The sequence below is a fragment of the Felis catus genome, chromosome F2, assembly GCF_018350175.1.
Source record: "Felis catus isolate Fca126 chromosome F2, F.catus_Fca126_mat1.0, whole genome shotgun sequence".
NCBI lineage: Eukaryota > Metazoa > Chordata > Mammalia > Carnivora > Felidae > Felis > Felis catus.
This window is the reverse complement of record NC_058385.1, coordinates 64,236,319-64,253,689: the sequence shown is the minus strand read 5'-3', so window position 1 is coordinate 64,253,689 and position 17,371 is coordinate 64,236,319. Positions and strand designations below refer to the sequence as shown.

Here is a 17,371-nt window from a genome sequence, read left to right as displayed (position 1 = left end):
TTGGACCTTCCAGGATGCAGAACTGTGAGGAATAAATTTGTGTTTATAAGTCACCCAGTCCATGGTATTATAGGATAGCAGCGTGAGCAGATGAAGACAGCATCTTATGTCTCATTAGAAGTAATACAAATGAGAAGATAGTCCAGTGAGATCTTTCCGTGTACTGAAAAAAAAGAAAAACCTGTCAAAACTATTATCTAGTGAAAATACCTTTCGAAATTAAGGTGAAATGAAGACTTCTTCCAACATACAAAGGCTGATAGAACTTGTCACCTGAAAGAACTGTTTCTGTACAACAACAAGAAATGCTCAAGAAGGTCCTTCATTCAGAAAGAAAATGATACGAAATAGAAATATGGGTATGCAGGAAAGAATGGCTCTGTCCTGTTAAGATGAGAACCCTCCCATCCTTGATGTCTAGATACAATGCCATGCTAATCAAAATTTCAGCAGGTTTTTCTATACAAATTGAAGAATGGATTTAAAAATTCATATGGAAATGCAAATAGAATATGCATAGAGAAATAGCCAAACAGTTTTGAAGAAAACAAAGTTGGACGATTAACACCACCTCATTCAAGACTTTTTATAAAGTCTTTAGAACCTGCATCCGCTGCTGAAGGGGAACGAAAAATGGTACAACCACTTTGATAACACAGTTTGGCAATTCTTTAAAATGTAAACACACACCTACCATATGAATTAGCAATTTTACTCCAAGCTGTTTACCTAAGAGAAATGAAAGCATGTGTCCACTAAAAACAAAACAAAACAAAACGAAACCAAACCAAAACAAAACACAGATGTTCATAGCACCATTATTTGTAATAACCTAAAACTAGAAAGGACCTACGTGTCTGTCAAAAGGAGCATGGATAAGCAAACAGTGGTGTATCCATACAGTGGTTACCACTTGGTCAAAAAAGGGAGTGAACTATTGACACAGCTACGACATGTATGAATCTCAAAGTAATTACACTGTGTAGAAGATAGAAAGGAATATGTACTAAATGATTCCATTTGCTAAAATTCTAGATAATGCAAACTAAGCTATAGAAAGAGAAATGGAGGGAAGCAGTGTCATCATGGTGGATATACATCTGTCCAAACTTACTGCACACTTAAAGTACGGTTGATTGTATGCCAATTGTATCTCAGCAACACTGTTAAAAAATAAATGCAGTTATAGTTTTCCAGAAAAGCTGGACTATTTTCTATTCTTGAACACCTAGTATTTGTGAGTCTCTGCCCCTGGTCATGGATGGTCCCCACAGACTGGAATGCCCTCTCTTCATTCCCCAGCTGTCAAATCCTCTTATTCTGTAAGCCCTATCTAACATGCCTTTCTCTTCCTGAAGGATTTCCTGATCCTTACTCCAGCATGCCTTCCTTGGATACTCCATGCTTCCTTAATGGCACACCTGTTCTGCCATGTATTAGAATTATTTTGGTACCATCCCCCTCATTAAACTATAAATGGCTTGGACTACATCCAGCTTATCTTTGTATCCCATTGCCCACCCACCCCCCATGCCTCGCCGACTCCTGTACTCATGCAAGGGTATTTTTAATTCAATATATGGAGGACACATTTTCCCAAAGATACAAGTATTAATTCATAAATCAAATGGTCACAATAGAATGCTCTTCTTACTCTGCTATAGTTTGACCTTCCTTTAATATCTAAAGTGTCCTTCCCCTTGCATTTCTCCTGCAGCCACCTCTGTCACTGCAGAGATGTCCCAGTCTTGCCTCCAGTCTCTCTCCCCTCCAATCCCATCTTCCCGGCACCATCTCACTAAAATACAGCTTGATCGCATCACTTGCTTTAATAAAATTCTGTCTGTGGGTCCCCTTTGGACTCTCCAGTTTGTAATCCCACTTCCTCGTCCACCTCTCCCCTAAACTTTGTCCAGGCCATTAAAGAACTACACACAGTTTCCATAATGTGCAATACAGTTTTCCCCTTCTGTCCTCTGTTCAGCTGTCCCTCTCCCTGAGATGCTCCCCTTGGCTACTACTACTCCTTTTTGATTTAGCCAACTGATTCTCTTCCTTCAAAAGTGAGCTTCAGGATCATCACTGTTCCAAGGATTGCATTTGTGATAATTCAGCCCACTCCTGTTTGTAGTTGAGGAAACTGAAACGGAGAGAGGTTGAGTCCTTCACTCAAGGATGTTCAGCTCGTAGCCAGTGCATAGACCAAGACTGACTGACTCCATTAACGAAATTCTAACCCCCGTACCATTTGGCCTGTCCTGGAGGGCAAGCATGGGGTTCTTGTTTGCCAGCACCTTCCTTCAGCACTGTGGACATGGCTATGCTGTTGGACTCAGTATCCCTAATACCTAGCAGACTGCCTGGCAGAGAGCAAGCATTCAATAAACATTTTTGCATGAGTGATTCATGCCCCATCTCAATAACTGGTTGCTTTGGGTTTTTTGTTTTGTTTTGTTGTGTTTTGTTTTGGAAGACTTATATTGAAATCTTGGTAAAAGCAGTCCAGGCTAATTGAGAAACAGTCCTCATGCAGATTGCTCAAGGGTACAAAGCTGAAAATAGAAAGTTTAATCAATTGACTTGCACATCTGGAGGGAACAAGTGTTTTGAATGTTATAGGCAGAGGCAGGCATCTGACCAGCTGAGGAGCTCAGCTCTCCCTGGTAGCAACCCCAGAATCTGGGCATTCTTCTCTCCCCTCCATGGCCTGCCCTTCTCCTGACTCCTCCTCCCCATGCACCTCTCTGTCAAGAAGTAAAAATCTTCAAATAAATTTCCTTCATGTATAATAACTTTCCAGTTCTATTTTAATGCCTATTTTCTTTAAAAAAAAAAAAAAACTAATGAAGTCAAAATAAAATTAAACAAATCTAACCCATAGCTTTCCTGCTTCACAAAGAGATTGACTCTCTTCCCAACTTGTTTGGCACCTTGGCATTTACTGTAAGAATGAGGAAGATTGAATTTCATGTAGTGTGACCTTTTGAAACTTGGGATGATCATTAGCATTATTCTGATTTTCACTCTCTCTTGCAACCAGTGCAGAATTGCATGACAATTTAAAACTTGTCTACATAGTTCAGATACAGATTTTTTAAAAATAGCAATTTTGTGGGTAGCTGATTTGTTTGTGCTTGTTTAAATCCTTCAAGTAATGAAATGATTATTGCTATCTACAAAAGAGGTGAATGTGTCTTTGAGCAAAGGCTTCACAGAGAAAATAATTATGAAGCTGTCATGTCCATAAATACTTTGACAATGAAATATCTACGAAGTATTACAGTAACTGTTTCAAATGCAGAAAGAGGTATCAGCCCCAAATTCAGGACCAGCCCTCTGGAAAATTATAAAGAAAGTTAAGTTGGCCTCAGCACATCATGAGCTCTCTGTGCCTAGTCTCTGAACTTGGATAAACATGGTTGGTAAGAAGTCTGGATTCTGGGTTCAATAATACTACTACCTGTCGGTGTGACCTTGGATAAATAAATCATGTCTTCCCGGAAGTTAGATTTTTCATCTTGGAAATGAGTGCTTGAGTTATATGACCTCTGAATTCTTTCTAGATTGCTAAATCTCACTTTGATCATTCATTTATTCATACGTTAAATTAGGATAATTTTAGTTTCTGTTTCTCCTCTTTATCTAGTGCTCCCATACTAACTAAAATTGCCTGTGGTCTTTTTCACTTTCTGAACCCCAATTCCCTGGCTACTCTAGTCCCTTCATGTGGTAGAGGAATCCTTCTCGTCTCATCCAACTTTGGCCCCGTCTTCACCATTCTCCTGGGGACCTCTTCTCTGCTGGGTAGTGGCTACTAATAATCCTTGTTGAAGGGGTATTAACAGCTTAATGGCCTTCTCCTGGTAACACATCTTCTCCTAGAGATACAGTGGTTTTGCCCTTCTCCCCTTTTCTTCTCCCTCCTTTAAAAAAAGAAAATAAAAAGACATAGAAATTAAAACAAAATGGATGAGTGATATTTTGGGTTTGGTGGAGTACTGTTACTGTTGTATAAGAAGCTGCCAACTTCACGGTGGTAAGTTATTGCTTAGTTTATTAAGAGCTGAATAAAAGGTTGTCTGCTCCTAAAATAGATACAAATTGGGAATTAGGAATTTTTCACGTTATATGAAAACTTAAGAAAGTGTGTGCTTGTCCAAGATCGCTGGACTGTAATCTCAAGGAACACAGAAACCATATCTGTGTTGAGTCCCATTCCCCTCATGTGCCCAATGCCAGGTCTGGGTACTAGGCACTCAAAAATAATTGTAAGCTAATGAATGAAAAGGCATCTTGCAATTTTGTACATGAGTGAGACAAATATATCTCATTGTTTTACATGCAACTCTGACATAAATGAGTTAGATGGCATCCACTTCTGTTCTTACCTTTAAGATAGAAGTTCATCCTTTGAATTAATATTCCTTGCTGTTTTAATTTTGTATCATCTTTTAACCTTGATTTACATATTTATAAGGCTGTCTGCTTTTACATCCAAACTGGACAAAGTTCACAAGACCACAAATTGATTATTTTAAGCCCAAGCAAATCATGTATGACAAATTATCTGATAAACAAAATACTATAAAATAAAATAAACATTTTGGAGTTGACTGCTATTACACATTATCCATGGAAACGATTCTCATGGGACATTAAAACATGTTTGACTTTTTAAAAATATATTAAAGAAATGATTTAGAACTGAAGTACCTTTTACATTAGCATTAAATTCACCATTCAAGACTGAAAGGGTTAACGTCTAGTAAGGGAGAAACAAAACATACAGGGAGGCAGTTATAGAACTTTCACAAGAGGTTGGAAAGGGAGCCACCATAGAGTCTGGACAAAACTTTTAGTAATAGAGCCATCCATTCACCTAGCCTAGGAGATACTTATGGGTTACCCATCTGTGTGTCAGGCAAATGGGGGGATATTAACATATATCATATATATATGATATATAATATATGATATATAATATATATCATAACATAATGTATAAACTATAAAGGGATAAGTCTTGAAAGAGAAATTTTGAGATGACCAAAAGCCACAACTCTCTCTAAGCTTGGGGCAATCACGAGCTACATATCAGAGCCACATTTCAAAATGCTTTCTAGAAATATTGAATAGACAACATAAGTACTCCCAATTCCTACTCCCATGTCCATGGCAGACGTCAATATATGATGATGCTACTTTTCTAGTTGAGTCTAGAAGGAGACCTCAGCCTCTTTTAAAATTTTATTTCAGGCAACCATTACCATTTGATTGAAGTTGCCCTGCAAAGTAAAACTTCTGTTCCATCCTAGACAACTGATTGCCCTAGCTCCACTGAGAAAACTTGGTAATTTACAATCTGGTTAGCTCTTTGAAAGGGAGATACAACCAAGATAAAACTTATAAACCTTGGAGATTGAATGGGTACCAGGAGAAGAGAACAGGAGGCACAAGAATGATTGGGTTATCCAACCTGGATTATTGGGAAGATGTTGATTCCATTAAAATAAAATAACCATAGAACAGACCGACTCTTCGGGAGTAGCCGGTAGATGTATACCCTACAAGTTTGAAGTTGTTAGAAGATATCTAAATGAAGACGGAGATATTTACCCAAACTTGTGTTTCTTTCCAAATCTGAACCATTTCAACTTTTTATCTTATTAATAGACATTGTCATTCATTCAGCTGTTTAAGCCAGAAACCTCCTTGACACTTCTCTCTTCCCCATCTCTCATAGCTGATAAAGTCCTATCAGTTTTATTTTCTGTACTTTACTTTTTAAAAAAATTTTTAACGTTGATTTATTTTTGAGAGAGAGAGAGACAGAGTGTGGGGGGGGAGGGGCAGTGAGAGAGGGAGACGCAGAATCTGAAGCAGGCTGCAGTCCCTGAGCTGTCAGCATAGAACCCGATGGGGGGCTGGAACCCATGAGCAGTGAGATCATGACCTGAGCCAAAGTCGGACGCCCAACCGACTGAGCCACCCAGGCGCCCCTTCTGTACACTTTCTAATCCATGTTCTTTATACCATTTCTACTACTAGGTATTGTGCAAGATGTACTTTACACACACACACACACACACATACACACACACACAAATCTCTGTGTTGTTTATTTGAAATTCAAATTTAACTGGACATCCTATATTTTTATTTGCTAATTCTGGTCCAAAATAATCTAATTCAAAAGAAGCAAAATAGATGTCCAGACTCCAGACACTGTGCTCTGGACTGGACTCTGGGATGGACTGTTAATTCTGTCAGTGTATAATATTAAGAATCTAGAGACAAATGTACATTTATTTGACCTGCATAGCACATTGCATATTTTGATGGCTTTAAAAAAATCAGTTGAGCAAGGTCAAATCACAGAGTATTCTGTGAGGTACAGATGAAGTACGTAGCAGAAAAAACAAAATGTTTTCTCTGGTTTGACATTAGCTGACTCCTCTTCTAAAACTTTGATAACAATATCATTCCCCTAGGAAAGTTGAAGTGCTGAAATTCTTCACATATTTTGTAAATTTATGTGTTACTGAAAAGCTGAAACCCAGCCAATAGGAGAGATATCGTCAGGCTCCCTCAGAGCCTAGCAGAATACTATGTCGTGCGTGACCTGTTTTTGAAATGGGATATTGTGAAAAACAGCAGAACACCTTTTCTGGCTTCTTTTCTATTAACTGCTCGCACTTGACATATTCCTTAGGTGATCTCATTAGCTCCCATCGCGGCAACCAGATTCCTAAATCTACATGCTTAGCGGGGGATTGTAGTTTCAGGCAATAGAAGCAACTCTAGCTGAGGATATTAGCGGGCTCACATATTTTACAAAGAGCTCAGAGAGACCGGCCAGGCTCCGCACCCATTCACATCGTGAAGGCTGTTCTAGAAAAGACGCCACTGTTGCCACCACTTAACAACCATATCTCAGCTCCCACAACTGCCTCAGCTTGCACCAATGACAACTGGGGACTGGCCAAGCTCTGCCACTGGTGCCATTTAGATCTGGATGCCTCCACCGCCATCCTTGCCAGAAGATGGATTCCATACACAACTACTTTCTCACGGCGCATCCTTGCCGTTTTGAGTGCATGGCTCTGAGTCCCGGCAGCAAGAAAGACTGGGGGCTTGAATTCTGGCTTGTCTACCATGGGGAAGCTCAACTCATAATTTAGAAAACTTTCCAAATACACAGCAAGGGTATCTGAAAGATGTTGAGCAGCAACCAAGGTGAAAAATGTTCTCTTTTTAGCAAAAAACCATGTTTTATAAACATCCTACTCAATGGAACAGAACGATGAAGACAGGCCTTATAGTCAGATGCACTAGGGATCCACTTCCGGCTTTGCCTCTTACTAACTGGAAGGCCCAACACACCAGCCTCTCTGAGGTGCCGTCTTCTCCTCTGTGAGGTAAACACACTAAAACCATGCACCTCATAGATGGTGGGAGGGATGAAATGAGGAAAGGGAACATGTTTGGTGGTGAAGTTTTCACCCCCACAGGACAAGGTCCTCTCCTCATGATGAATATTGTGAATACAGATCGTTCTATCTCTTTCTTTTGAAGTCTTTTAGTTCCAACCAACTTGAAGATTTTAAAAAAGAATCTAAGTTTTTCTGTAGTGTATTGTTGTTCACATAGGAATATTTTTCCTAGTGAAAAGGCGTGCAGACATTCCTTCCCTTCAAAAAACTTTTCTTCTCGTATTTGTGTGATGGCATTTCAAGAAAATGTTAGACATTAAAGCAAAGCAGACAACTGGAGATAGAAGAACACCTCAAAGTGCACCTGTGTAGAGACAGCCACTGTTAATGGTGCCATGTATTTGTCTGTTGGGAAATATTTTTTATCAGCCATGGGAATCCCAGATTCACGGACTGGAAGCAATCGTAATGACAATGACCATGTAGTTTGAGTCCTCCTCAGTCCCCAGTGGCTGCCGCAAGGCCGCAGGCCTTATGCTTCTGGCTACCTTCATCCGTGTTTCCTCCAGCCTCACGTTGGAGGGGAAAGGTCACGTGAAACTTTTGTTGCCCGGCCGCCAGTTTTATTTATTAAGTTCGTGTCAGGAGGCTTCAGGTTCGATGTGTTGGCCTCGTGTTTCTGAACAGGGGAAGCAGAGAACTCTGGGAAATATTAATCGTCTCCGTGGGAGTCTTTGAAAGAGTAAGAGGGTAAGAAAATTACTCTTTTATTGTGAGGTTTGCCAAATGATCTCTGAGAAGCTGTGATATCATTCACAGGCTGTGCCAAGCTGGATGGAAACTGCTCATCTTGGCAGACATCTAGAGCGAGCGTGTAATTCCTCGGGGTTGGGACGGGCCTTTATCAGAAATAGTTCCATAGGCAGTATTTACATAACTGTGGTGGAGTGTGAGAATAAACACAGCTGTGGCATTGCCCTAAATATTTCTATTCAGCAGGGAATTAAAAGAGAACTTTATCGCTGAACTACAGATAAACACAATTCATCAAGCAGTGGTCAGTTCAACTGGGGAACAAAATAGGAGTTATAAAAGACCAGGCTGCTGAAAATAGCTCCAATCAGCCATCCTGACTTTATTGCTCCTTCACTGCCTCCCTCCCTCCTCTTTCCCGCTTCCAGAAATGTAGGACTCATCAGCTAGCGAGGAGGTTGTCCAGATTTTTTTTTTTCTTTTTTTTAGTGCCAGGAGGGAGGTAGAAGGCACTCTGATTTACTGACGATGGCCTACTATGGCCCTGCATGCTTCTGCGTGTTTTATATATACCCCTCGTTCCTTTCTCTTTCTGCATCTAGAATTGAATGTTGGTGGGGGGTAAGGTTTTTTTGTCTGTTTTTTTTTGGAGGGGGTGTTTTTTTTTGTTTTTGTTTTTTGCCAAAGAGAAGACTTTTTAACGCCAATATGTGTTGAAGTGGAAGCATGATTGCCATAGTTCTAAGCGATTTGCATCTTACAAATTACTTTAAGCATCTGTGTGTTTTACACATTAACGCAGTTCTCATTCAACTACCCGCAAGAAGATAGTTACATGGTGTGTTAGTTTTCTAGGACTGCCGTAACAAAGTGGGCACAAACTGGAAAACTTAAAACGACAGAAATTTATTCTCTCTCGGTTTTGGAGGCCAGAAGTGTGAAATCAAGGAGTTGGCAGGGCTGGTTCCCTCCAGAGGCTTTGAGGGAGAAACCATCCCATGACTCTCTCCCAGCTTCCAGTAGTTGCCGATGTTTGGCATTTCTTGGCTGTGGATGCATCTCTCCAATCTCTGTGCCCATCTTCCTATTGCCTTCTTCTCTGTGTGTCTTTTCTGTCTCTTACAATGGCACCCCCTTGGATTTAGGACCCACTCTAATTCGGTGGGTAGTTAATGGGAAAAGGACGTCAGCACCAGCCTTACATGAATTACTTCTGCAAAGGTTATATTTCTAAATCAGTCACATTCTGAGGGTCTGGGTAGAAATGAATTTGCAGCAACATTATTCATCCTACTATACCTGGTGAGCTTCTTGGGGACAGGGACCATGTACTCTCCATGCCTCTGTGGCCCCCAACACGTGCTAAGAAATTCTTGTATGAAGAAATCACCACGTTTCCATGTCTGTTTTGTAACTCAAGAGATTTACTAGGATTTACATGCCTGTCTCTTTATTTATGGTGCAGCTAGGAAAGAGAGAACTTGCTTATATGTGCCTGTATGTGCAGATAGTTCACAAGCATTGTATTCACTAATACAGTTCCTTTTCCCAGTTTCCGAGGCAACAAAAGAGTCTTAAAATGCCAAAAGCGTAAATGACAACTGCTAACATCAGGATTTACAAGTTCACAGAGCACTTTCACAATTACTATCTCATTTGATGCTCTAGTAACCTCTGACGGTTTTATTATAAGTATCTCCATTATAATCATCATTATCACTTCATCATCATTCTCATCATCACCACCACCACTCCTATTTTATAGGGGAGACTCAAGGCTCATTGAAATCATGTGATCTGTTTGTGGTCAGCGAATGAGTCAGGATTTTTAGTTGTATTTGACAACCCAACTCAAATTAAGCAGAAAGGGGAACATAGGAGAAAAGTACAAAAATATGCTGTGTGTCAGGTATGGCTGGATCCAGGACTCTCACCTCTGCTTTCCTCAGTGTTGGCTTTGTTTGCGGGCAGACCCTCCGATCCATGATGTTATTTGATCCCTCTGTATATATGATGAGGAAAAAACAAAAACAAAAACAAAAACAAAACATCTCCTTAACAGTTATTCCTCCAGGAATCCTGGGCCTGAATCTCCATGACTTAAATTATATCACACCTACAACCCTCACACCATTGAACCCCCAAACTAATAAAGCTGAGAACGGGGGTGTAAAGCCTGGTGCCAGAAAGGGGAAATGGAGATTGGGCAGACGGAACCACAGATAGTCGTAAGAGAGTATAGTTCATAAATGACAGAACTTGGACTTGAGACAAGGTTGTGTTAACCTACAGGCCAATCTACCTGCTCTTCCTCCCCTCCCCCTTCGCTGCCATTCCAACACAGTACACAATGGATACGTGGAACAAAATTCAGAAGACAGAAAGTGAGACGGTGAAATCTCCTTTCCAGTCTTTTCCTCTTGTCACATTTTCCCTGCTCATTGAACCCACCTGGATACATTTCCCAGCACAGTCTCCACCTTTACAAGCATTTATATACATCATTTTTAAATCAGTGGCATGACACGAGTCTCGCTGTTCTGCCCCGTGTTTTTGCACCTCCATTGTGTCATGTGGATTTGGTTCCCTGACTTTAATGACTTCAGCTACCCGGCCACCGTAGCATTTTCGCACACCTTCATTTTCCCCCCCTTGAGTTTTTCCTATTTTCCTTTTCTTTCTCTCCCACCCCCTCCTTCCCCTATTTTTACTTTATGTCTTCATATTTAGCTCCTGTGCATTTGCAAATTGATGAAGTAGTTATTGGAGTTGAAATTGCTTTAAAAAAATGGGTGTTATGAAATATTTGAAAGGGGTTCTTTTGGGGTATGCTGTCAGCAAAATATTCCAGAAAGGTAAAACAATTTCCCATCTCCTTTCATCCTCGTGGTTGCTGGTTAGTTTAGGTAGTTGAGAAAACACAGGGGGCATCAACAAACGTTTGTAGCTCTAATGATGGCTGCAAATCTTAGCAACTTATGCTCTTAAACATGAGCCTGGTGTGGCTGTTTTGGGTAGAACAGAGGTAGATGGGATAATAGGGGATGTATTATCAAGTTTGCTCCAAATCATCCAAGATCTCGCAGAAGACTCATGCCGCTCTTCCCAAAGTTATCCTTTTTCCATTCCAGGATGTTAGAGATAGTCCTTGTATGACTTTTTCATTTTTCCTGGGACTAGACTTTCCTCCAAGTCCAAATACTCTGAAAAAGAGTTGAACCAAAGCCCACCTGGGAGGACTCTTCCTGCCACATGGGACCCCTACGTTTGGGATGACTATTCATGGCAAACTAGACCTGATCAGACCAGCTTGGCATTTTGACATCTCACTCACACATTATCTCAGTTGGTCTTCCCAATAACCTTAAGAGGCAAGTGTATTGAGCCATTTTACAGATAAGGAAATTGAGGCTTAGGGAAGTTAAGTAGCTTGCCTAGTGCCTCACAGCCATCAGATTTTAGAGCCAGCCTGAACCCAAACTCTAGGTGCTTCACAGCTACTGTCCAGCACATGTACTTTAAATTGGTGGGAAAATGGGCTGCTGAAGGAACGTAGCCAGCCCAGGAATGGAACTTCTTTCTGTGTCCCTTCGTGCTGTAAAACATGCAGTGCATGGGGTCACATTTTGGCAAAATGAGCTTCAGTGACAAATTAGGCTAACGGGCATGTATTTGAGGTTCATGCTAGTTATATATATATATATATATATATATATATAACTATATATATATCATATATATATATATATATATATATGATATATATATGATTTACGACCCGGTCTCCACCCAGTGCTCTACATATAATAACAGAGGCTGGGTGGTAAAATAAATAGCAGTTCCTTCTTGCTGTCTGGGGGAAACCAGCTACCATGTCATGAAGATACTTAGTAGCGTCTGCAAAAGCCCGTGTTGCAAGGAACTGAGGCCTCCTGCAGACAGCCAGACAGCCAGATGACTGCACCATCCAAAAAGTGGAGCCCCAGACAAGCCTTCAGATGCCAAAGCCACCGGTGACATCCTGACTGCAAATACACGAGAGCCCTTGAACCAGAGACACCCTACTAAGCCACTCTCAAATCCATGCACCTCAGAAACTGAAATAACAAACGTTTGGGGTTGTCGGCCGCTTAATCACGGGGGCAGTTGTGACACAGCCGTGGACAGTTAATGCACTGCCCGGGAGCCCTCTGCTGTGCTGCCTTCTGATGACACTCAGCTCTGCAGAGGGCTTGAACTTGGGCTGATAGAGGCCTGCCATGGTCCTTAATCCATATAATTTATGGAACATTTAAAGCATATACTCAGGCGTCAACCTCTGGAAATTCCTAGGTCTGGGATGGGGTCCAAGCATCTGTATTTAGTTAAATGATTCAAAACAAAAACCAAAACCTATTCAGGGGTGTCTGAAGAATATTTTCAATTGAGAGCTTTTTCTGCCCCCCCCCCCTTTTTTTGGACTATAAAAGGCCACAGGCCTATGGTGTCCTCTGTGTTCTTTCTTTGAGACTTCGAGGCTGCTTGGAGGAGTTCGATCCCCTTTTGGCGTGTCCTCCTCAGCCACTGGGAACCCTGGCAACCAACCAAGCTCAGGGCTTCTTATGAACCCATAGAGCAGCACTTCCTCAAACTTGAATTGCATCAGATATACCTGGAGGGTGATTCCTGAGCCCCACCCCCAGAATTCCTAACTCTGTGGCTCCAGGGTGGGAACTGAGAATTTGCTTTTCTAGTAAGTTCCCCCGCCGCTGCTGCTGCTGCTGCTGCTGCTGCTGATCTGCTGCACTTTGAGAACCACCACGAGAAAAGCACAGGACCTGCTACTTTGCCCCAGAAATAGTCCAAGATCCTCCCTGTACTTCAGGCAACGACAACAATTGAAGACAAACAAAAACTCCTAGGTTTTACCTGAGATAAAAGTAATCCACGGTGATAGATATCCGGATAGTGGTGATATTGGGGGGGGGGGGGGACGATAATTGGAAAGGGAGCACCTGTAATGTTGGTGATAGATATCCGGATAGTGGTGATATTGGGGGGGGGGGGGACGATAATTGGAAAGGGAGCACCTGTAATGTTCTGTTTCTTGATCTGAGTGGCGGTTACACAAAGGCATTCCCTCTACAAAGGTACTTTTGAGCCGTGCACTGCAATTTGTACACATTTCTGTCTACGTTATACTTAAAAAGTTTACTTAAAAATTAATGATGATAAATGCTGTCAAAGCCTGGGGAAAACAGGCCTCCGCATCATTAGCCTGTACCTTTGTTTACAAGTCAGCTTTCCTCCGGGGGCATGCCAACAACCCAACAAAGAAGATATTCTTGGTTTCCTTTCTTTTTCGCTGGCATCATTTGTATATGTGTGTGTGATACCTGGGGAGTGGCGGCTTCCCAAGCCATCATTTGTTTAAAAACAAATCCAGGTCTTCAAAAGGAAATACTGCAAATGAAATACTGGCAGGTTTTAAATTTCAAGAATAACAGATCATGTTGGAATAATTTGCAAAGCACATCGAGGGGCACGCTGGCTGGCTTAGTTGCTGGAGCGTGCGACTCTTGATCTCAGGGTTTTGGGTTTGAGCCCCACATTGGGTGTAGAGATTATGTAGAAATAAAATCTTTAAGGGGCACCTGGGTAGCGCAGTCAGTCGAGTGTCCGACTCTTGATTTCCATTCAGGTCATGATCCCAGGGTCGTGGGATCAAGCCCGACATCAGCCTCCTCACTGACTGTGGAGCCTGCTTAAGATTCTCTCTCTTCCTCTACTCCCCTCCCTTGCCCACTCACTCTCTCTATATGTAAAATTAAAAAATAAAGTAAAAAATAAAATCTTTAAAATAAGGAAAAAACAAGCAAAAGTGCCTTGAACTCTCATTAATGCTTTCTGAGAACCCTGGTTGGTATTTGGTTATGTAACTATACTGAACAGTAAGAACTTTGGACAAGATTTATCTCTCGTTTCTTTGAAAAGTGCCCAAGAGGCATGAGATTTTTTTTTTTTTCTTCTGAGTGAGGACAAATGTCACCTAAAGAATTCCCTGTGTTATCACAGGAAACCTTTGGAGTCTTAGCGAAGAGTCTTGTTTTGCACATGTTTTACCAAAAAAAAAAAAAAAATGCTAATTATTGCTAAAACTCCCCCCGAGACATTCCACTTTCGAAATCATTCATTTTCTCTAATTTAAGTTTATGAGTAAAAAGGTCTACTCTCTCTAAAAGTTTGGTTTTGAATGTAAGGAGGCCAGGTTGCATTGGGACTTATTTTCAGGTGATTTGCAAAATTGTTAGTTTGAAACTCAGGAACTAAGGGCACTACTGAGCATAAGAATAGACTCGAGACAGCTGTGGAAGACAAGGGTGCTCCCCTACTGAATGTTGTCCAGTCTTGAGGAGAGACACTGTAACGCAGTATCTAAATTCATGGGCTTTTGAGCCTAACCAACATAGGTTTGAATCCTAGAACCACTGTGTGGCCTTGAGTAAATTCTTCCTCTCTCTGAACAAACTTCAGTTTTTTTTTTCTTCTGTTACATAGGATTAAAAGTATCAGTCCTGGGAATATTAGGAGAAATATACTTATAAATAGTAAATATTTGGGATGCCTGGGTGGCTCAGTCGGCTAAATGTTCTTCTCTTGGTTTGGGCTCAGGTCATGATCTCACAGTTTCACGAGTTCGAGCCCCGCCTCAGGCTCTGCACTGGCAGTGAAGAGCCTGCTTGGGATTCTCTCTTTCTCCCTGTCTCTCTGCACCCCCCCACCCCCACTTACACTGTCTCTCTCTCTCTCAAAATGAATAAACTTAAAAAATTAAAAAAATTAAGAATAGTAAATATTCAATGAATTTTAGCATAATAATGAAGGGACAAAATAATAAATGGGTCATTTTTATTCAGTTTGAATTTCCCAATCCCTACATCTTTCTGATACGAACACGAATGTAAAAGTATTTATTTGCATGTATACATGAATGAATAAATGTGGGGTTTTTTTTTCTCCCTATAATAAAAATTACCTGTCTTAAAGATTATAGGTGTGAAGGACAGGTTAATGGTTGCCAGAAATTTGGGATGGCAGTAGAGAGGGGAGCATTATAACAACCGGGGATAGCTGGAAGGAGGGCTTTTTGGTGATGGAATAGTCCTGTCCTCTCCTCTCCCTCTCTGCTTTCTCTCCTTACCTTCTGTCTTTTCCTTCCTTCCTCTGTTTTTTCCTTTCTCTCCTTCCTTCCTTCCTTCCTTTCCTTTCCTTTCCTTTCCTTTCCTTTCCTTTCCTTTCCTTTCCTTTCCTTTCCTTTTCCTTCCTTCCTTCCTTCCTTCCTTCCTTCCTTCCTTCCTTCCTTCCTTCCTTCCCTGTTTGACTTTAAATAGAACAACTGTTAGTGCATCTCTCTGCCCAGTGTTACCCCTTCCTAGGCCAATTCACTTCTTCAACACACATGTCTAAGGGTAAGTAGTAGGTAAATGTGCCACAGACAGGATTCCTAAGGAGTACAAAGTTTGGTCATCTATGATTCTTCAATATTCCCAATTAATACTGAGCAGTAGGATTGAGTGTGGCTAGATATTTCAGTATACTTCCTACAGGAGCAGCAAGGATGTGAGCATACTATTACAATCCTCTGTGGATTGAGAGGTAAAACAAATTAACATCAGCTCATAGTTTGGAAGTTTTGATATGATACTATTGATAAGCCAGTCAGCCGAATAACAGGAAATCTAAATAGCCTTAATTCAGTTGATGTCCCCAGGTTCTAGAACAATGCCTGGGCACTCAGTAGATGTTTGTGGTTGAACAAATGAGTGAAGGAATGAATGATGGGAGCATTAAGACAAACCATGTGAAACTGACAGAGTACAAAAGTAAAAGTAAAGAATTCATTCACCTTTTGTGGCCCAGACTTGACAAAGTATGATCTGCCAGGAAACATTCTAACCCTTCTCTCTTTGCTTCTCTAGGCAGCTTGAAATTCACTCTCCAGATGCTAAGCACACAGTGATTCTAAGGAGCAAGGACTCAGCCACTGCCCAGGCCTGGTTCAGTGCCATCCATTCCAATGTTAGTGACCTGCTGACCCAAGTGATTGCTGAGGTCAGAGAGCAGCTGGGGAAAACAGGCATTGCTGGGAGCCGAGAGATCAGACATCTGGGCTGGCTTGCAGATAAGGTAAGGAAAATGCTCCCCTGGTAATAGTCATTTTCCCCAGCGATTCCCCAGCACCTGTGTAACCATGAAGTCAGTTACCTCGTGCCACACGCTGGGTCCCTCATTCACAGGCTGCTCGGGTTTCTTGGCCATCTCCACCAGGTTTGCTTTTGTGTTATACATGGGGGTTGTGTCTTCATCAGCTCTGGCTCCCCCAGATATAGTCCAATACATTGCAGATTGCAGGTGGCCACAGATTGTTGAATGGATGAATGAGTTAAGCGAGCGGGTATTGACTCTCACACATAGGAAGGTTGGGGAAAATAAACTCAAAATGGAGCTTTTGCCTTCTGAGGTAAGGAAGTTGCAAATGTTGCTTTAAAAGGGGGGTTTCTGGGGGCATCTGGGTGGCTCAGTCAGTTGGGGGTCCAACTTCAACTCAGGTCATGATCTCACAGCTCGTGAGTTCGAGCCCCGCGTCAGGCTCTGTGCTGACAGCTCGGAGCCTGGAGCCTGCCTCGGATTCTGTGTCTCCGTTTTTCTCTCTGCCCCCCCCGCCCTGGCTCGTGCTCTGTCTCTCAAAAATAAATAAAAATTAAAAAAAGGGGGGGGAGGGTTCTGTGTGTTTTCATGAACCTGCTTATTAACACAGATAGATACATTTACAAATAATAGCAATAATAATAACAAGGAGCCCTTAGCAACTACCAGCAACTCTTTTGACATATTATTTTATATTTTATCTGTATTCTTAAGTCAGCGGGCCCTAAATGCCATCGTTTGTGGGCACCGATGTTGTGCAAGGCATGGCGCTAGGCAGGAGTAGAGGGAAGTGTATAAGGATGAATGAAGATTTAACCTTTGTTCTTGGGGAGGACAGCTACGGTGGGAAGGACCTGGGGTCATGTTAACACTGTTCACTCTGATTTCTTTTCCCAAGTTACATGATATGTTGAAAATAGTAAAACTCACTTTGCGACAATCTCCTGGGAATTAACCCTTCTCTTCATTTCAAAGGATTGAGCCTTTGCCATTATCCC

The 17,371-nt window shown here is 41.5% G+C and overlaps 1 protein-coding gene across 2 annotated transcripts in view; it reads left to right on the top strand.

The window, feature by feature from the left end:
- The window catches only part of SNTB1 (syntrophin beta 1), a 236,860-nt gene that overhangs the window by 126,818 nt on the left and 92,671 nt on the right, over positions 1–17,371 (top strand). For both annotated transcript variants that reach the window (XM_045050090.1, XM_045050091.1), the window contains exon 4: positions 16,145–16,352. In XM_045050090.1, coding sequence (XP_044906025.1) covers positions 16,145–16,352 — 208 coding nt within the window. The remainder of the gene's footprint in view (positions 1–16,144; positions 16,353–17,371) is intronic.